This window comes from Setaria viridis, chromosome 8, assembly GCF_005286985.2.
Source record: "Setaria viridis chromosome 8, Setaria_viridis_v4.0, whole genome shotgun sequence".
In the NCBI taxonomy this organism is placed as follows: Eukaryota; Viridiplantae; Streptophyta; class Magnoliopsida; order Poales; family Poaceae; genus Setaria; species Setaria viridis.
This window is the reverse complement of record NC_048270.2, coordinates 12,609,752-12,631,385: the sequence shown is the minus strand read 5'-3', so window position 1 is coordinate 12,631,385 and position 21,634 is coordinate 12,609,752. Positions and strand designations below refer to the sequence as shown.

At 48.6% G+C, this 21,634-nt stretch overlaps 1 protein-coding gene, 2 non-coding genes and 1 pseudogene across 3 annotated transcripts; 2 read left to right on the top strand and 2 right to left on the bottom strand.

Moving 5' to 3' along the window:
- The first annotated feature begins 7,298 nt into the window (after positions 1-7,298).
- On the top strand, positions 7,299-9,475 carry LOC140220215 (uncharacterized). The gene is made up of 2 exons (XM_072290240.1): positions 7,299-7,355; positions 8,085-9,475. The coding sequence occupies exons 1-2, from the start codon at positions 7,299-7,301 to the stop codon at positions 9,384-9,386; spliced, it is 1,359 nt and encodes a 452-aa protein (XP_072146341.1). The 3' UTR covers positions 9,387-9,475.
- Positions 9,476-15,565: 6,090 nt separating this feature from the next.
- Positions 15,566-16,332, top strand: LOC140220214 (uncharacterized; annotated as a pseudogene).
- A 4,647-nt stretch (positions 16,333-20,979) lies between these two features.
- On the bottom strand, positions 20,980-21,052 carry TRNAK-UUU (transfer RNA lysine (anticodon UUU)). The gene has a single exon. It is a non-coding gene; the product is annotated as a tRNA-Lys (tRNA).
- Positions 21,053-21,443: 391 nt separating this feature from the next.
- On the bottom strand, positions 21,444-21,551 carry LOC117834894 (small nucleolar RNA Z279/snoR105/snoR108). The gene has a single exon (XR_004635849.1). It is a non-coding gene; the product is annotated as a small nucleolar RNA Z279/snoR105/snoR108 (small nucleolar RNA).
- Positions 21,552-21,634: the final 83 nt, after the last annotated feature.

The following is a 21,634-nucleotide window of genomic DNA, read 5'->3' as shown; positions in this document are numbered from 1 at the left end:
AGGTCTGAATGCAAAGATGACGTATTAAGAATTTATTACGAAGATTGCTTACAGCTTTTGAAAGAGTTCCGATCGGCAGTAATTGAGCACATCCCAAGAAACCGCAACGAAGACACCAACAAACTCGCCCAGCATGCATCTGGGTATCGGCCAATTCTAGGCACTATGGCTCTAGAACTCACGGCCGATGACTGGCGTAAAGAAATTGCCGACTACCTGAAGGATCCGTCTAAAAAGGTGGAGCGACGAGTACGTTTTCATGCCACCAAATACGTACTGCTTGAAGATGACCTATTCTACCGAACGATTGACGGAGTCCTTCTCAAATGCCTTGGGACAGAAGAGGCCAAGACTCTAATGGGAGAAATCCATGAAGGGGTATGTGGAGCACACCAATCGGCACATAAGATGAAGTGGATGATTAGGAATAACGGGTACTATTGGCCGACGATCCTTGAAGACTGTTTCAAATATTATAAGGGTTGTCAGGAGTGTCAAAAGTTTGGAAATGTCCAGCGTGCACCCGCATCGGCCATGAATCCCATCATTAAACTATGGCCGTTCAGGGGATGGGGAATAGACCTTATCGGCCAAATTTACCCACCGTCTAGCAAGGGGCACAAATTTATTCTGGTGGCTACTGATTACTTTACCAAATGGGTAGAAGCTATCCCGTTAAGAACCGTGACATCGGCTATCATGGCCGACTTTGTAAGGGACCACATCATCTACCGATTCGGTATCCCTCAAACTATAACAACCGATCAAGGAACAATGTTCACATCGGGGGAATTTGAAGAATTTACGACCGATATGGGAATCAAATTGTTAAATTCTTCTCCGTATTACGCCCAAGCCAATGGTCAGGCAGAGTCTTCCAACAAAGGGATAATCAAATTGATCAAAAGAAAAATCGAGGAACAACCGAAGAAGTGGCATCTATGTTTGACAGAGGCCTTATGGGCGTACAGGATGGCTTGTCATGGGGCAACTAAATTATCCCCCTACCAGTTGGTGTACAGCCACGATGCAGTACTGCCATGGGAATCGAGAGCGGGATCAAGGCGTATTTCGCTCCAGGACCAGTTAACGGCCGATGATTACTCGTCACTTATGAAAAGGGAACTTGACGATTTGGCTAGCCAACAATTGAGGGCTCTGATAAGCATTGAAGAAAATAAAAAGAGGATAGCCAGGTGGTACGATAAAAAGGTCAAAGCCAAACAATTCTCCCCTGGGGACTTAGTATGGAAGTTAGTATTGCCGATTGGGTCGAAGGATCCTAGATTCGGAAAATGGTCCCCTACCTGGGAAGGGCCGTATAAAATCGGCAGATGCGCTCCAGGAAATGCTTACATTTTGGAAACAATAGAAGGAGAGGAATTTACCAGAGCCCTGAACGGAAGGTACTTAAAAAGATACTACCCCAGTATATGGGTAGGGGCGTAGGAAGTTAACCATGATACGACCACACATAGCCGATACAAGTCGGTTCGAACACTTAGCCGGTACAAATCGGTTCAAACACATAACCGATGCAAATCGGTTCAAGCACATAGTCGACCGGATCGGCCGATTGCATTCATTCGGTACGGACGACGGGTTACATGGCCGACAAAACATTAGTCGCCCTTAGAACAAAAAATACAAAAAAAACTAATTATTCTTCTTCTTGGGCGCCTTCCCATTCCTCTCCAACTCGCTCATGACGCGGAGGTATTCTTCTTCTATTGCCTTCATTGAGGTCTCCGCTTCAACTTGACGAGGAAGAAAATGACTCCGATCCATGGGAGGACGTGAAGTCCCTGCCGCCGCATCTTCGAGAACGACTTGCTGAGGAAGCGGGTGGCTCCTGTCGGTGGGAGGTCGTCGGCTGTCGTTCCTCTCCACGAAGTCCAAGATCGTACGGGCTGCCGTGGCGACATCGTCTTCAAGGTCGTCACAATGATGGCTCCTGACGGTTGGAGATCGACGATTACTTTCACTCACCACGAAATCCAAGACCACACGAGCCTCCGCAGTAATGTGGTCCTGGAGTTCCTCTCGGTGAGCCATGATCAGCGCCTTGTCCTCCGACGTCAACGGGTCCTCGGAGTGAATGCGCTCAATGGCGCGTACGAGCTCGGGGCTAAGGCGTTGAGACTGAAACAAAGAGGGAATAAGAAGGGACATTCTCTTCCTCATATCTAAAAAAAAGAAGGGAAGGTAGAGGTCAAGACTTCACCTGGTTAACAGAGGAAGAAGAAGCCGACGAAGCCATGACAGAGAGTCGCACCGATGAGAGGAAGAAGAGAGTAAACCAAAAGCCAAATTGGTACTATCGAGAGTAAGCGCCGAGGTCGGTATTTATGGAAAAAGATGCGTGGAAATTTGGTAAGGCCACGTCCCATCGGTAATAAGAAAGGCAATAAATAGAAAGGGCGTTGCGAGAGACGGTCAAAGAAGATAGTAAATGTTCGTACAAAACGGTCAGTGTTTTACAGATTACCCAGAAGGGTATCGATAGCCGTGATAGCCCGACGCCGGATCTGATCGGCAGAGTCAAGAACCCGTTGGTCTTCATCTGCTGATCCAGGGACTTCTGATGTACTGCGATGGAGCTTTAGGGCCTCGTGAGCAAAGCGCTGCCTCTCCCGTGTCACATCGGCAATGACAGAGGGTAGCTCTTGGAGTTTTTTCTCTTCGGCACTGATTGCCTTAGACACTTGCTCCATCTCCTTGGCAAGCTCCGCCCTCCGACGCTTGAGGCGGTCTATCTCACCGATGATCGTCGGGCGGGAATCTTCTAAAACATGGATACGCCGATGCGCCTCTTGAGCCTGACGCTTGAAAGCATCTTCCTCTTCACGAGTCTTGGCCAGCTTGGTGCAATCGGCCATATGACGAAGGGCCCTGAAGACTGGGATCCTCATGGACTCGATGAAGGCTGCCGGCGCCAGGGCCTCCTCCGCCTCCTCTGGTACTCGCCCGCTGACGTCATTGAAGAGCTGCCGAATCGGTGAAGCGTCTTCTACTAGTCGGCCGATGTCCCCTTGAAGGAGGGATCGGATGCTGGAAAGTTTGGCTCGGATGTCATCAGGAACGGAGCTCAAGGCGACTTGGCGAGAAGCAACCTCTTCGTCGTCGGAAAGGGCGACCGCAAAGGAAAAGAGGCTGTTGTCGGGGGTGTCTTGTTCCTGGAGAAAATAAAAAGAAAGGATAAATCGGCGGGGAGTAAAAGCAAATCGGCTGGATAAAAGCCGAAACAAAACTTACCATTTTGAAGCGAATTTCCTCATGCTGCACTTGTGAAGCCGTCACGCCTTGCTCTGGAGCCTGCGCCATGGGTTCATCGGATGAAGAAGATTCCACAATAATCGGCGCGGTGCTTGGACCAGTTCCCTGAGAAGAGATCGGTGGTCGAGGAGCGCTTGGTGTGCCGATGGCCTGTGTCAGAGGATTGAATAAGTACATTATGCAAATACCCAAAGGAAATCGGTAAAATAAGTACTATACCTCAACGGATGGGAGCGGGGGCGCGTCGATGGCTGGTTGAGTTGCTGCCGATTGTTGTATTTCCATAGGGGTGCTCTGTGCAGTCTAAGGTTAAGAAGGGTTAATATCAGAACAACAATTGGAGGCAGTAAAACTCAGGTTTACCTATATGGCTTCCAACAACAACGACGCGGCGGCTGCCCCAGCTTGCGTTGTGACTTGAGTATCGGCACCTTGAATGACCTGAGAAGGTGGTGCGGCCGATGTCTCTGCCGATACGAGAACAGGAGGATCCGCCGATTCTATACGAGCTCGGACTCGGCGACTGGTCTTCTTGGTGGTCCTCTTCTGGACTTGTTTAGATCGGCCAGCAATCACGTCCACGGACGGAGCATCATAGCCGATAAGGGGATAAGTGGTATATGGATGACTCTCTATTAGCCGTCCGCTGCGGCTGTGTGTTGGAGGGGTCCGATTCTCGGCCTGAAGAAATAATAAAATCATTAGTACTCAGTCATGTTAAGAGGAATAAAAATCAGCTAAGTGAAGTACCTCGGCGTTCGGGTCGATGTTGGCCGGGTCCAGAAGGTTGCAGTATGCCGATGCCGAGTTGCAGAAAAGAAATTGCTTCCAATCGGCCCACCAGAGTTTGAACGGCTGGACAGCAAAGGGAGCTACTAGCCAGTCGTTCAAGTTAATTGTACTGGAGTCCGGAATACGGTCTCGTAACCGACTGTAATCCAGACCAGATGTGAGCTCATCTCTAAATTTGATTCGGCCAGCAAAGTACACTTGAATCGGCAGTTGACCCATGCCGAATTGACGTGCTGCAGCGGAGGGGTTGTAGAATTCGTACGTAGGGGCATCCTTCCCCGAGAAGAAGTTGGCTGGCAAAAGTCCTGGCTTGATTAACTCATCATAAAGTTCTTCATCAAATCGGCCGGTAGACGAGTCGAAACAAGTCGGAAGCTCAAAGACCGGGTAGTCCCGCTGATAAGGAAACCAAATGGTTGCGTCTTCATTAAATCCATTGTAGAAGCATCGAAAGTACTTGGCTACCTTTGTAGCAGAATACGCGCAACCTGGAAAAGCTGATGCCGCTTCGCCAAAGGACATGCATCGGCGACGTTCGGTAGGGTCCTCCGCCGATTCGATATTAGGGAACATCATGCGGTCCACCGGCTGCTGGGTGATTCTGCTCATGTAAAGGTTCAGCCACAGATTGACGAACCACCAGGGCCCGCCTTGATTGCCGATCGGCTCTCCCTTGGATAGTCTTGTGCCGATTTGATGAAGCATATGGTACACGGCCCCTAGTAGATGTTTCCCAAGGGGGACATGGTTTCCTCTGGACAGTGCTTCAGCTAAGGCCTGGGTATTGGTTGTTGGGCCGGCGGCTCTTCCACAAAAGAAGTGTTTTTCTAGCCACATCATCAAGAAAGCCGTGTGTTCCCTATTCTCAACAGTCCCGGTCCTCTTATTACTTCTGATGAAACCCTTCCATCCGCCGATTCCCCTTGTGTCCAGCCGATGTGACGTTGTGGTTAAAAGGTGATAGGGTGTGTCCGGGGAGGATATGTCGAGGCCGGTCAACAGGACCACATCGGCCAGTGTTGGGGTCATAGGACCGTGCCCAAATAAGAAGGCATTAAGTGCATCAGACCAAAAATAAGAAGCCGTCATCACTAACGGCTCATTTTTCTCCATCTGGGATAAGGAAAGGTTGATGCACTGGCCGATTTTGAGCTCTTCCCATGAGACGCTCTTCGATGCGGCCACCCGTTGGTACCACTCCCTCCAACCTGGGGTTTCATTCGGTCAGGATCTAAAAGTGCCTAGCCAGTGATCTAAGTTCATATCAGACAGTTTGAAGGGTATCCGGTCGGTTTCCAAATTTATGAGATCTATTGGATCTGGATTTCCCATGGGTCCGAGACAAATAAGGCCGGGATTTCCCGTGAGGTGAATGGTAATTCGATGCCTAACTGCCTAAAAAGGAAAGGGGAGCGTAGAAAAGTAAGAAATAGATCTAAGGTAAATATGTTGCCGATAGGAAAAGGATTCGGTATTTACCTTTGGGATGAAGTTCTGGGTGATCGGCGTCGTCGCCGGTGCAGATGCGGACGATGGGGCCGCGATGGGGATCGCCATTGGGATCTCCGATGAAGCTCCTTCTTCTGAGGAAGGAGCAACGGCTGTCGCCACCACCGCTGGAGGTACTTCTGGAACATCGCGCGCGGGAGAGCTGCCGGAAGGAGCCGCCATTGGAGGAGAAGAGGAAAAAGTAGCAGGAAGTGGAGCTAGGAAGCTTCGGCGGCAAGGGAAAGATGTTGAAGGAGGAAGAAGGCGCGCGCGCTGGAAAAAAGACGTGAGCTTGAAGATGAGGTGCGGGTGAAGCGCTATTTAAAGGATGCCTGAAGGGGGGTAAAAATGGAATTTTCACCGCGCCGGCGCTTCGAGTTTTTCGGGAGTAGTGGCTGTCGTGGGCGCCCGTTTCGAAAAATTGCAATGATCAGCTGGAAGACCGCGAAACGGAAGGATATTTTCACTGCGGCCGTTTCGGAGGGGAAGTTATAAAGAATTTCGAAGTAAAAGACTATGTTTTACTCCGAAACTGGGGGGCATGTGTTGACGCCAGATTTCGTCACTAATAGAATCGGCGCCAAGAAGAGGGGGAATCGGAGAAGCGCAGTTGGGAATCGGCCAAATGGTGCTACAGTGTGAGATCGGCCGGTGACTTCTGTTTTGCTTCGGGTCGAATATACCAGAGTCCCAATCGGTAATCTTTTGCCGATGAGGAATCGGCCGATTAGGATGGACTAATTGGGCCTGTATGGGCTTAGAAGGGAATAGAAGGACGAGGTGGAAATCATCCCGCGAAGCGTGAAGTAACCAACCTAGCACGAATCGTGCTTGTAGATATTCGTTTTCTGTTTGAATTAGGGATAGAATTCTAGTCGGTTAAGGAGATATCTGTACGGGGCTATAAATAGCTGCCTTTGTAAATCTGTAATCATCAACCAATCAATACAACAAACTACTTTTTCCTCGTACTTACTTTCAAGCAGGCGACTTCGCTACTATTTTTCTTTTTTTCACGAGTTCGTGCGGGTTGGCAGGGCTGCATCATCTTGATCTCCGGCCGATTCTGTAAGTTCCGTTTATCGAGTAATATCTAAGCTTTAACTTCGGGCGTATCGCTGTTGTTTCGTTTAGATTTATTCACTAGTTATCGATATTTGCTAGATTCATAGGCTTTTACCTGTTTCTCTAGTCTTTATCACCAGTTATCCAGCTAGGAATCGGTAGTATCGGCTTTCTTTACTTTCTGTCGTTAAATTCATCTATTGCCGATTAGATCTATTCCTAGTGTTACTATCATAAGCTTTATATCGATTACTCTAGCAATTCTTTGTCAACAAGGCTACAGTGATCGGCTGCCCTATAGCCGATTCCTTTATTATAGCAAATCGGCCAATTCGCTGATAAGCTCTCTCGAGATCGGAAACTTAGCCGATCGTGATTTCTGAACCTGACACGTATTCTTCCTTGCCAATCAACAGGTCAGATTGGCTGGCACGCCGCGCAGACCGCACCAGGGCATTCACCCGAACAGGAGCTAAGCAGATTCTCCCGGGTCGTGTGTCGGTCGCTGGGATTCGGTTGACCGATTTCTAGCGCCAACAGGTAGTAAATGTGTTTTCTCTAGTATTGAATCCTCACATCTCTCTTTGTTATCTCTTTGCTGGTCATAAGACATGGTCGGCTGTAGCCGGGGGGTAGCGGAGCCGTGGGTCGGCATACATTGTGGCAGCCTGGCAGGCATGGGCAAGGAAGGTGCTACTAGAGAGGCATGGGCAAGGAAGGTGCTACTAGAGCGGGTAGGCTAGTACGATGGGAAGCTGCTGCTGGAGCGGGAAAGGGGTGCGGTGGAGAGATGTGGGAGTACGGTGGAGTTGCTGGTGGGGGAGCTGCTGATGGAGCGAGGGTAGGGGTGGTAATGGATCATGGCACCCATGCCTCCTTCACAATTCAACTCAACCCTATCTATGTTTAGTTCAAAATTATATAATATTATGCCAGGTTCTTATTGAGACCGATAATTAAATTTGCTAAGGGTGTAGGGGAGAGTTGTGGGCTAGCATGCATCGTGGCTAGCATGAGCAATAGTGGTGGGACATTGGAGCAGTCGCCAGGGAAGCGGTGACACTTGCCCGACACGGTAGATGCACGCGCGGAGTAGGGTGAGTGGCGTGGTGGGCCCAGTGGTTGAGCAAAAAGGCAGCATGCTAGCTGAGTGCTTTTCCTTTATTTTTTTATTTAAGGGGCGGATGAGGCCGCCGGTATCCCCTTTAAATAAGTTCATTGGGACGGTGGATGGCATAGTCTGAAAAAAAGATTTGCAGAGGTGATAGCCCGTGCAAACCTGCGAAAAGCAGGTGTGAACCTTACCTACAAATATTTTTTAGTAGTGTTTGCTTCACATTATTTATAGATATATTTTAGTCTATATATATTCAAATAACAAATCAGAACAGTGTACTCTAATCATTTTACGTTCGAACATGAAAATTGTTCATATAATCAGTGCAAGTATTTTTACCCTCTAGAGTAACAATGGCGAGGCCCTCCTGCATCCGCACGACGCTCTCTCGCACGTCTTCGCCAGGCTCCCCAGCGCAGCCGACGTGGTCCGCTCCGCCGCCACGTGCCGGCGCTGGGCCCGCCTCATCGCCGAGGACGCCGCCGTGCTCTCAGGCGTGCTTCCGCCCCTGCCTTGCCTCACCCTCGGCTTTTTCCACCAGGAGAACGCCGGGGCCACCGCGCGCAGGCGCAGAGCATCCTCCGCCGATGCACAGCCATGCTTCGTCCCGACGGCCGCCGCCGCGAGGCTGATCGGCCTACCTGGGCCGTCCTGGACCGCACTAGCCGATGCTGTGCTGGGCCTGGGCGATGGTCGCGGCCTGTTCGAGCACGCCCGCCCTGTCGCGGCCCGCAACGGCTGGCTCGTGCTCGAGCTCAGGCAGGAGCGTTACACCGATGGCCTAAAGCTCTGCGTGTGCAACCCCACGAGAGGAGACCTGGCCGTGCTCCCGCCTCTCGCTGGCGCCGACAACCTGGGGGACTACGCGTGCGCTCTCTACACCGGCCACGACCTCGACACGCCACGGCCACTGTCGCCCTTCTTCCGCCTGCTCATAGTCTACAACCGCCGCGCCTTCACCGCGCTACGCTCCTACTCGTCGGACACCGGCCGCTGGAGCACGGAGGCTAAGAGGTCATGGGGCCCGAAGATCGCGAGCGAGAAGCTGCGCGAGCTTGGCCAGAGCATCGTGTTCCGTGGCGTGGCATACTGGCTCCTGGGACGCACGGCGTTCGCGGTGCGGCTGGACACCCCGGAGCCTGCGGAGGAGCGCATGCCGCAGTGCGGCATCCCGAACCTGCCCCCGGGGTGGAGAGCGTTCGGAGTGGCTGCCGACGGGAAGCTTATGTTCGTCGACGCTGCGCTTGGTCTAGATTACAAAGCTGCAGTTCGTTCATATCACCTCACCGTGGCGAAAAGGGCAGTCTTCTGTCCCAGCACCGGGGATGACGGGTGCTCCGGCGCATGGGACTGGACAAACAGGTATTGCATCAGACTGAAAGAGCTGAAGGTGCGGTGCGGAGGTTCTCAGGAAGAGAAGGTACCGCCGTATGGAGACAAGGTTAACCTTCGGTGGTTCTGCGAGAAGAGTGGCAACCTGCTCTTTACCCTTGGCGAAGGCACCGGTAGTCCTGGAGCCTTTGTACTTAATATGGCCACAGAGCATGTCGAGAAGGTGGCAGATGGCGTCGACTGCGATTCATGGAGGAACTTCGTCGGGTACGAAATGGATGGGGCTGCATACCTCGCGTCCATATCACGTGGATGATGCTGTTCAGAAGAAAAGTCTCAGCCCGTGCTGCCAGGAAACCTGGTTTCTCGCGTACGGGTCGAAACAATTTGGTTCAATTCAAATTTTATTCAAGTCTCATTTATTAGAAATAAATACATTTTTTTGGAAAGTTTCGCTATGGGAGAACCATAACATCAGACAAAAACCTGGCTATCTATTTTACCCGTGTCCACCTGAATTTTCTGGATCCATATACATGCATGTTTCAATGTAACCATAAAATATTTTGTTAATATGAATTAAGAAACAAGGAGGTGGTGAGCTTCACTGATCATTCTCAAGGTCTTTTCAAGCGAATATATAAACTATTCATGCTACTGAAATCGCAAATGCATTTAGACACTACTAGAAAACTGAGCATTCGTCGATGGCTCTGGTACTAACGAGACTTTGGTTCGCTACTAACACCTGAAATTAGTACCGGTTCTAAATTTTCGGTTCCCGGAGGCCTTTTAGTACTGGGTCACAATACCACCCAGTACTAAAGTACTAAAAGGTAACTTTTAGTACCGAGTGGTTGTCAGCGCCAAGGAAACAGGATCCCCCAAGATAGCGCTTACAAGTGGGGTCCATCTGTAGGAAGGATCTTCCTATGGTTGGAAGCCCAATTAAGGTAGTAGGCCTAGAAGAATTGAGGCTCAGAAAGGATCGACGACAAACACGGCCTCAACGACGTAGAACCCGCTGAGACCCCACATGGTGGGGGTAAGGAGGTGTGGTCCCACGTGGTGGGGGTAAGGGGTGCGGTGGAGAGATGTGGGCTGGCACGGGAAGGCTAGTATGGTGGAGTTGTTGGTGGGGGAACTGCTGATGGAGCAAGGGTAGGAGTGGTGATGGAGCAAGGGTCTCATGCTTTCTTCGCAATCCAACTCAGCCCTATCCATATTTAGTTCAAAACTATATAATATTATGGCCCGATCTTTATTGATTGAGTCCGATCATTAAATTTGCTAAGGATGCAGCGGAGAGTTGTGGGCTAGCATGAGCAATAGTGGCGGGACATTGGAGCAGTCGCCGACGAAGCGGCGACACTTGCCCCACATGGGAGCTGTGCGGCACGGCGAGTGGCGTGGTAGGCCTAGCGGTTGAGCAAGAGGCGGCATGCTAGCTGAGTGCTTTTCTTTTCTTTTTATTTATTTATTAAGGGCCGATGAGGCCGCCAATATCCCCTTTAAATAAGTTTATTGGTGGGAGCAGTGGATGGCATAGCCCGCTCTCGGAAAAAAAGATTTGCAAGGGTGATAGCCCATGCAAACCTACGAAAACACTGCAAGAAATTATTTAATATGTGACGAATTTTCTATGACGTTTCCAGAGAACATCACTAACTGTACACAATCTGTGGCGATTTTCAATTTTCTGTCATGAATTTATTAGAGTGGATATAAGATTTGTAATATAGTAACGTTTTATCAATTTCGTAGCAAAACGGTCCAAAACCTGTAACGTTATAATAAATTCATTGTGATTAATAAATTTAGAATTGTCATGACACAAAGGGAGCAAATAGAATTTTTGAAACAAAAATGGGTTCGAACCTGGTATCTCGGTTAGGAGAGGCTCGCGTGTTCATTCTTATATAATTTTCATGGTCCCGTCTGTCAGTAAGAAAATGGTAGAGTTAAATGGAGCAAAAACAATGGCCAAGCCGAGAATTGGACCTAAACCTTCAACTCAAGCATGGCATTCACTACCACTGCACTACTGGTTCGTATGTGATAAGTTCAGGCATTTCACCCTTAATGATACGTTATTTCCGCTGAGTATTGAGGGAGTATTTTCGAATCGAAGCTTCGCTTTGTTCTTGTGTTATTGCCCAGTTCTTCCTCTCTGTCTGTGCGCGCAGGAAAGGAACGAGCCTCGGGAGGAGACGGGTACGCGCACGAGACAGCACGTGCGCCAGGCCCACCGTTTGCGGGGCGCTGCTGCAGCAGGCCGTCAGGCGGCCCAGGTGGGACGCTGCAGCAGCAGGGCGGAAAGCGGCCCAGGCGGGGCGCTGCACACGTGCCAGCTGCGGCAGGCGAGCAGGCCAGCGCACCAGGCGGCCCAGCTGCGCAGCAACCAGGCCCAGGCCAAGCGGGCCGCAGCGGAGCAACCGGCCCAGGCAGCGAGCGCAGCAGGTCGAGTGGACGCACACCAGGCGAGGTGGCCCAGCGGATGCAGCCCAGCGATTGCGCCATTGTGCAGGTGCCTCACTGCTGGATGACAGGTTTGCTCCGAGACAACCTGATATTTTCCTATGTTATGGTTAACATAAGATTGTGTTCAAATGCGTATAAGTTCGAAAATATAATGAGGTATTCAAATCTCAAAGTTTGACTAGAGTTATAAGAAACTATATGAGAGATGTATCCATTTGTGAACAATGTATAGTGTCACTTTACCAAAATCATTTAAATTTTTTATTGTAAACTTTAGATATGGGCTAAAAATATGTTTCCACATCAATTTGTAGAATTTTTTGATCAAATCCAGATATTATTCTAATTATTATGTGGTAATTTGGGGATAGAAGTTTGAATTGTCCCTAGAAGACAATTGAATTATTTTATATATCTCCAAGGCATGGGCTAGAATTGAACATACAAGCCTAAACATAATTTTTGTGCATTTTTTTAATCTTATTGGAGGTACACATAGTTCAACTTGGAATTACTTTCGATGAACTTGGAATTACTTTCGATAAGCACGTAAAAATTCATTTAAATGATAGAAAATACTAAATCTGTTAAAAAATTCTTGAAACTTCCACATGACAACTTAGATGTTGTCTATTACATGTAAAAATGTAATTAGGGGTATATAAAATAATTATTTTGTAAGTTACTTCACAAGGGTGTATTAATTAGTTAGTTAAAAAATAAAAAAATAACTTTTTTGCACAACAAGTGGTAGTGTAAATCCACAAATCTCAACAACAGGGTAAAGGTAAGGTTGTATCCAATTTTAAGATGCATATGAGTTCGAACATGTAAAGTGCTACTTAAATCTCAAAGTTTGACTTGAATTAGTAGAAACGATGTGAGAGATGTATCCATTTGTAAACAATATATAGTACAAAGTTTGACTTGAATTGGTAGAAACTATGTGAGAGATGTATCTATTTGTAAATAATATATAGTATAGCTTTAATAAAATCTTGTAAAATTTTTATGATAAGCTTATAGACCCAAAGTATGTTGTCATGTCAATTTGTAGAATTTTCTGACCAAATTTAGATATTATTGTAATTATTATGTGGTAATTTGGAGATAGAAGTTTGAATTGTCCCTAGAAGACAATTGAATTATTTTATATATCTCCAAGGAGTGGGCTAGAATTGAACATACAAGTCTAAATATAATTTTTGTGTATTTTTTGAATCTTATTGGAGGTACACATAGTTCAACTTGAAATTACTTTCGATAAGTACGTAGAAATTAATTTAAATGATAGAAAATACTAAATTTGTTAAAAAATTAATAAAACTCCCACATGACATTGTTTATTAAATTTTAAAAATATATTGATATATATAAGATAATTATTTTTATGTGTTACTTCACAACGGTGCAATAAAATGAAAAAGAAAAAGAAAAATATTAAGCAAACAAGTCCTGTTTCAGCCCAAATAGCCCAATTATCTCTGGCTGTTCATTCCCGATCCGATGGCTCTAATCGTGCTCCCATAGTATAAAATCAGCTGCAACCCTAGCTCCCCATCTCTCCCACGGCCTCCTCCTCCCAGAACCCCCACGGCCGCCACCTGACGCCTCCCTCTCCCTCCCTTAGATCCGCCGCCACTCCCACTCCGCCCCTCCTTGCAGATCCACCCGTCACCCCCCCCCTCTGGCTTCTCCTCTCTCCTCACCGCCTCCTCCTCATGTGCGTGTGCTTCTGCGGCGGGACAGCTCCGGGCGCCTCGCCGCTAGTGGGGAGGCGGTGGCTGCGGCCGTGGACTCGGCTTCGCCGTCCGCGTGGTTGCTAGTGGCGGGAGCAGGAGTAGACGGCGGGTGGCGGTGGGTGATGTCGACCAAGGGGAGGAGCATGCGAAGCAAGGTGGAGAAGCGGATGGCTAGGGAGACGGGCCGCACCCAGCGGATGGCCAAGGCGGCGGCGGGGCTGGAGCTAGGGTTCTGGCTCGCGGCATGGCGACGGCTGACACCCGACGCCTCCCTCTCCCTCTCCCTCCCTCAGATCCGCCTCTCCCCGCAAATCCACCCGCCGCCACCCCCTCTCTGGCCTCTCCTCTCTTCTCACCGGCCTCCTCCTGCGGGGTGGCGATGGCAGCGAGCTAGCTCCCTCCGCCTACCGGCGAGCAGCACGTGATGGGGCCTCCTCCCGTGCTCTGGGGCATGCTCGAGGAAGGCGGCTGCACGAGCTGCTGGGGGTCTGGGCCAAGCTCGAGCTATACGGCGGCTGCACGTGCTGCTATGGCTCTAGGGGAGAGGCAACATCCATCTCTAACGGCCACAAGTGAGGGTAGGCAGTCTCGTCGATGAGCCACCAGGTTCTTCTCTTACTTTTTTCTGCTGCTTTTAGGTGTCGTGGAGTAAACTAACGATTCTTTGCTCGTCTGCTACCCTTGACCAATAGTTGTAATTTCATACTTGTAGCCTAAAATTTCATACTGCTACTTTTGCTAATCTGCTAGTACGGTTGCAGGCCACTGAAAGTCTGAATAATCCTGTTAGGCCTCTGAAAGTTAAATTAAGTAAGGCGGTTGTATGTCTGTATCTAATTCATTCAAGCTATATGTAATAATTTCTGATTCGTCGAAAAAACTGCTATCATTCAAGCTACATGAAACTGAAGAAGTTTTTGCATATAATTGAGAATTCTCCAGTGTACCCTGTTATCTATGATAGCAACAGGTAAAACAATGACATGCTCTTATCATTTCATTTCTCGAACTCTTTCTCACAAGGCCTATGATCTTACCATGAAAGATTAATAGTTACTAGAGAGGAAAAAAACAATTAACTTGAAAGAAAATCTGTTGGCACATTGACTATATAACACTTCCGGAAATTTATCTGCAAAAACATGGTCTGTTTTCCAGGAAAAACTGTTCTCTTAAGCATATTCATTTTGCCAAGGGAGTGGCCCATGCTTAGTCAGCAGTGCCATGCTTTATTTAATGTTTACGATATAGAAACTGGTTATACTGGTGTTGCTGCACAGATGACGTTGCAATACTTTGCAGGACTGTATTATCGTTACCTCCTATCGTCAATGGTGCACATTCAGCTATCACCCTTGCGACAAGAAATGTCTTTATTGAATGTACAGCTACTGACCTTACCAAAGCAAAGATTGTTTGGAGTACAATGGTGAGTGATGTGCTATAGATGAGAAACATGTCCTCCCATTCAAATGAAGTTTGAGCTTATTATTGTATCGGTACACTTGTTGCTTATATTTCTAGGTTACCATGTTCTCTGAGTATTGTGAGAATAAGTTTGAAGTGGAACCAGTTGAAGTGGTAAATCATGATGGTAGCAAAACTGTGTAATTACTGTTGTATCTGATTTGAATGTAAACCTGAATGTATATGTTATTTTGGTTGATGCGTTGATAAAATTTGGTATGTATTTTGGGCTGTAATTATCATTCTGATATATAGGTTGAGAAATTAGATTGAATTTGGTAGGCTCAATTTTTAATAGGCCTGTTTAGTAGGTTTCGATCTGATACAGTGGGCTGAAAAAATAGCCCAACTAAGTGGTCCAGTTTTAAAATGAGCCTGTTAACCAATGGGTCATGAATGCCACGTCAGCAGATATGTTACTAGCCATGTCATTGTCCACGTCATCATCACTGGCCACATCATCAATAAAAGTCACCAGCCATGTCATCGTCCACGTCATCAACCATGTCACCAGCCACGTCATCATCATTATCCACATCACTAGCCATGTTGGCCGCCATATGGCAACCATCTGTGATATTTATTTTTGTCACAAACACTGGACCTGGGCTGGGCTGCACGGGCCTAAGGGTGTTTTGTGACAGTTAAAAAACATCATTGATTGTGCTGATATGTGACAATTTTAAAGAAAACGTCGATCGATTTAATCTACTCAATACATGACGTTATCTGAAATCGTCGCAAATACTGCTTTATGATGGTTTTTTAACGATCTGTGACAAATTTGATTCGTCACTGATTTTAAATGGTTTCTTATAGTGAAAGCAGAGCCAACCTTACCTACAACCGCGGCGCCTTCACTGCGCTGCGGTCCTACTCGCCGGACACGGGCCGCTGGAGCACGGAGGCTAAAAGGTCATGGGTCCAAACATCGCATGCCTACGCGAGCTTGGCCAGAGCATCGTGGTCGGCGGCGTGGCCTACTGGCTCCTGAGACGCTCGGCGTTTGCGGTTCGGGTGGACACTCCAGAGCCGACGGATGTGCCCATGCCGCCAACCGGCCCCGGCATCAGCGACCTGCCCCCGGGCTGGCGCTCGCTCAGTCGCTCGGCGGGGATCCGGACGGGAAGCTTATATTCATCGACGCTGCTCTTTGTAAAGATTTAGACGACGCTGCGCTTGGCGCTGCAGTTCGTTCGCATCACCTTGCGGTGGCGACAAGGTCAGTCTTCTGTCCCGGCAGCGGGGATGACGGCTACTCCGGCGAGTGGGAACCGAGACGAAGAGGCATCAGACTGAAACAGCTGAAGGTGCGCTATGAAGGCTTTGGAGAAGACAAGGTACCGCCATTTGGAGAAAAGATTAACCTTCGGTGGTTCTGCAAAAAGAGTGGCAACCTGCTCTTTACCCTTGGCGAAGGCACCGGTAGTCCTGGAGCCTTTGTACTCAATATGGCCACACGTACAGCATGTCGAGAAGGTGGCAGCTGGCGTCGACTGCGATTCATGGAGGAACTTCGTCGGGTACGAAATGGATGGGGCTGCATACCTCGCGTCCATATCACGTGGATGATGCTGTTCAGAAGAAAAGTCTCAGCCGGTACTGCCAGGAAACATGGTTTCTCGCATACCGGTCGAAACAAATTGGTTCAATTCAAATTTTATTCAAGTGTCAATTTTACTAGAAATAAATACTTTAAATTCGCTCACAATACTTTTTTTTCTGAAAGTTGTGCTACTGGAAAACCATGACATCAGATAAAATCCAGGTTACCTATTTTACCGGTGACCACCTGGATTTTTGTTTCCGAGTGTTTTGCTGTTGCACCCATATACGTGAATGTTTCAATATAATCGTTAAATATTTTGTTAGTATGAATTACTAAGAAACAAGGACGTGGTGAGCTTCACAGATCTTTTTTCTAAGGTATTTCAGGTAGACAGAGAAATTATTCAAGTGTAAATTTTAATAGAAATACTTCAATATTTCTCGAGAATATAATAGAATGGGTATGTGGTTAGATAAATGTAAGTACGTGTCGACAGATTCATGAATTAAGCTATTCATATGTCGACAGATTCTTTGGTAAAAATATGTCAAGTTTTGTAGCTCTTCTTCTACGGTATGATCGGCTCCTTCTCCATGTCGGACCACCTCCATTAACTCTGCCCCAGGTTAGGTTTTCGGGGCTGGGTTTGAGGATTAGTGGCCTTCGGATGTACAGTATGCTCAGGGAGGTCAGAGGTGTCAGGTGTTTTGGTCGGAGTATTTCGCTGACCGCGGTTGAGGGTGGTGGCTCCGGCGGCGGCGGTGGTGCTGGTTGGGGTGATGAAGGCCGCTGGTTGGATCCATTGTCAGAATGAAGAAAATGGAGTGCATGGAGGAGGGGAGGGAAGGTGGAAGCATCTATGGTAGATGATCTTGCCCGCAGGTAGTGTTGACACCATGGATGATGATTTCGAGCGGCTTGCAAGGAGCGGACCGAGGAGAGGCGGCATTGTGGTAAAGAGAGGTGGCGCAGGTGAAAAAAGAAAGGAGGCTAGGATTAAAGATGAGATTGATGTGGAGCGTCTAATCTTCATTTAGTGGATAGATATTCGACATATTCATTATGACCTCTCATCCTAAAGCTTAGTACCGGTCAATTTTTAACCCGACACTAATGTTAGCTTTAGTACCGGGCCTAACAGATAGCCCCTGAGGGGACTCCCATGACCCCCTTTAGTACCGGTTGGCAGTCCCACCGGTACTAAATCCCCCCCTTGGCACTGCTCCTCCATGCGGGGATTCGTTCTTATCCCATCGCGCTTCCTCTCTCCTTCCTCTATCTCTCACTCTCTCTCCCACGTGCTGCCTCTCTCCCTCCTCTATCTCAGCTCTCTCCCTCCACTTCTCTTGCCTCCCTTCCCCTCCCCCCTCCGCTCGCCCCTCACGGCGGTGAGGAGCGGTGATAGGGCAAGGTGAGGTGGCAGCAGCGGGCGGTAGGACGGGGCGGCGGCGACAGCGCAGGAGGGTCGAGGCGGAGCGGCGGCGACGGCGAAGGGAGCGGCGGAGGGAGCAATGGAGCGGAGCGGCAGGGCAGAGGCGGCAGGACTGGTGGATGCGGCGAGAGGCGGAGGAGGGGCGGAGGAGGCCGGCGGAGGCGGAGGAGGGGGCGGAGCGAGCGGCAGCGGCGACGGAGGGGCCCGACGACGGGGTGACGGGGCGGCGGAGGAGGCGGAGGAGCGGGGCGGCGGCGGGGCGGTGGGGGGGAGGATTTTGATTTTTGTAATTTTTTAATACCCTTTAGTACCGGTTGAAATAAAGGGACCCACTTCTAGTACCGAATTGCTAATACCGGTTGTGCAACCGGTACTAGAGGGGGTTCCCAACCGGTACTAGAGTCGTTTTCTCTAGGAGTGATTTGAGGCCATTAATAAATCTGGCAATAGATATCAAGACAGACCCTAAAATGAAATGATCCAAAAATGAATCGATGATGTGATCTGCCTCCGTTTTCAGCAGAGAAAGTCGGTCCTCTGCTCTGCAGAAAGTACATTGCGTTTGTAAAAGTGCTTGGCGCATTGGCTAACCTCAGTAACCTGAATGCACACAGGCTCAAACAGAAACGGAACTGTAAATAATGATGTCTCGAGCACAGCTCAGATCAGCTCCGAAACAGACCAATAGACGACCAATCATGAATCAACAGTGCATTTGCCGTGTGATTGAAGGAGTGGGACAATAAAATACTATTATTTACAACTTGGTCACGATATGATGGTTCTTTGAAGTTTGTAATAGTTGCAAAAAAAAACCCGATGATGGTTAGTAAGATGCTCTATGGAATCTCAAAGACTAGGCTATGTTGTAGATGACGATGTCGTGGTCTTTCAAATCTATCTTTGAATAATATTATCTATAATTTTCAAGGTACATGTACTATTTTATATATTCTTTGTAGACAGGACTTTTCTTTTTTCTTTTTTACAAAAGCGAAATATGGGAAATGATGATTATTTCAGGACAACTTACAGTGCCACAACGGTTCTAAGTTTTTTATTTGTGTCGTTGGGTAGATTTTTTATTTATTGGACTGTTAGAATGTCGTGACAAGCAAAACAAATAATATTGTGGCACAGTAGACCGTGAAGAGCAAAACAAGTCTTTAGTTTACCCCCAACTCCCAACTTTGGCACTATGAAAAAGAAGATTCCCCATCACATCAAACTTGCGGTATATGCATGGAGTACTAAATATAGACGAAATTAAAAACTAATTGCACAGTTTTGTTGTACTTTGCGAGACGAATCTTTTGAGCTTAATTAGTCAATGTTTGGACAATAATTCACAAATACAAACGAAACGCTACAGTATGCTACAGTGCTGGCACAATAATTTTGGCACTCCAAATTTTGGCAACTAAACAAGACCCAACTCGTCGACATGGCGTCGCTGGCGGCGGGGCCCAACGCCACCGCGAGGCTCGCCGTCTCGGTGACCGGGCGCTACGTCATCACCGGTACGCACATCGCCGTCGTCGGCGTTGTGCACAGTCACGTACTCATGCGTCACGTCATCACCGGTGTGGAGATTAGTTATTGGCGATCGAGATGACCTCTTCGGTTCGTGCAGGAACCGGGGAGATGGTCACTACGGGGAATGGAAGCTTTGCCCACTAAAACACTCGGCAAATCCTTGCCGAGTGTAACACTTAGCAAAGGGCACACGGCAATAATTTTACCGGCACACTAGCTTTGTCGAGTGTTTTTTGTCGGGTGGAAAAAACACTCGGCAAATAATTTTTTCAGAAAAAATAAAAAAATACAACACCACCGGCCGCCACAGTCAGCTGCCGCCCACCACCGAGCTGCCTCTCGCTGCCACCAAGCCCGCCACGCCACCACACCCAAGCTGCCGGTGCTGAAGTTGGGGCCCACCTCGACCACGACCACCTCGCTGCCCGCCATCGCACCCACCACCACGAAGCCTGCGCCCACCCCGCGGCCAGCCATCACGGCCACCACCATGAAGCCCGCACCAACCTCGCGGCCAGCCATCATGCCCACCTCGCTGCCGGCCATCGCGCCCACCACCACCACCCCGACGCGAGGCCTCGCCCCGCGAGTCCCCGCCGGATCTGGGGAGGAGGGGTGGTGCGGCGGTCAGATCCAGGGAAGATGGGCGGGGTGGCGGTCGGAGAAAGGGAAAGGAGGGAGGCGCGGGGCGGGGCGGTGCGGAAAAAAGGAGGAGGGGGCGGGGCGGTGCAGGAAAAAGGAGGAGGCATCGTAGTTATAGGAAATTTTTTTTGCCTAGTGTTTTAGATCTGGGCACTCGACAAAGTTTTTTTCTCATTTTTTTCTTCTCCTTATCTTCCAGGAAAAAGATTTTATTTATTTTGCCAAGTGTTTTTTTCTTGACACTCGGCAAACCCACTCTTTTGCCGAGTGTTTTTTTCTTGACACTCGGCAAACCCCCTGTTTGCCGAGTGTTTTTTTTACCGAGTGTTTTTAGAGCAGCACTCGGCAAAGACCTTGTTCGCCAAGTGCTTGAAAGAATACACTCGGCAAACATAAAAACACTCGGGCAAATTTTTGTTTCTGGTAGTGGGTGACGTGCTCCAAGGAGAAGAACGTCGACCTCTTCGACGCTGTGCTGGGCGGGCTAGGTAGTTCGGCATCATCACATGCCGGCGAGGGTGCGGTGGGTGCGGCTCCTTTACACCGACACGGCGGCGCTGATGGGTGACTAGGAGCGGCTCATCGCAAAGCGCGGCACGGTGGCGGGGATCATGGACTACGTTGAGGGTTCCGTGCTCACCGACTACTAGGGCCTCATCGGGAGCTGGCGCTCGTAGCCGCTGTCGTCGTCCTTCTTCTTTGAGGGCGACGCCGCTCGCGTCGCCGCACTCGCCAAGGGGGCCGGCGGCGTTCTCTACCACCTCGAGGGCGTCGTCTACTACGGCGGCGTCCTTTTTTTTTGCAAAATCAATTGTGCTGGCGATTGATGTAACCACCCACCAGCACAGCCAGTAAAAATAGATTTTGGTGTAGTGGATTGTTCTGATCTTTTGACTTGCGCATGAACTATGAAGTATGTGTGTAGCTGTGTTGTCAAGGATAGGGATCTAGTGATGTTTGGGAGTACTGCAGAAGGTCAATTTTGACGTCTTTGCTGAAAGATGCAAAAAAAGCGGGGAAATGGCAACTAAAATACTAATATATTTCTCCAAGCGAGAACCGCCGGACCGTGGGGATAGAACCCACGACCATGTGGTTAAAAGCCACGCGCTCTACCACTGAGCTAGGTCGGCCTCACTAATTTTTTTGTCTACCAAAAGTAACAAGTAGGCATTGCCACGTAAAGTTTCTAAGCAGCCCATGTAGCAACTTCAGCCGTATACATGTAGTCCAACTAGAAGCAAAAGGAGACCCTTCCAGCAAGCTAGCAACGCAAACCCCTACCTAAAAACAAAAGCAACGAAACCCCCGCTGCTAGCGTTGCAATCGTAAACTGCCTGCTCAGGTTAAGTACGGATTCACCTTACATTAGCAACACTTACCATTTAGATAATGCAAATTATACAATTGAAAAAATCAAACTATGTTGCAGTTACTACTCAGTATCAGTTAATCAGTGAAAATACAAATATACAGAAAAACCAAATCCAAATCCCAAATCCCAAGAAGTTTTGTTTTATTTTCGGGATCAGATGGTAAACGCTGTGAGTGCCCTGTTGTCGTAACAGGCTTATTTGGGGCAGGCACCCCTCTCGCAGTAAAATTGCGAGTTTTTACCACTCATCATGTCCCTTTAACTGCCTGAAGGATCATGTTTTAACACCGAGCACCCACCCACAGTTGTATAGCATTCCCCTGCTTGTCATCCTCAAACG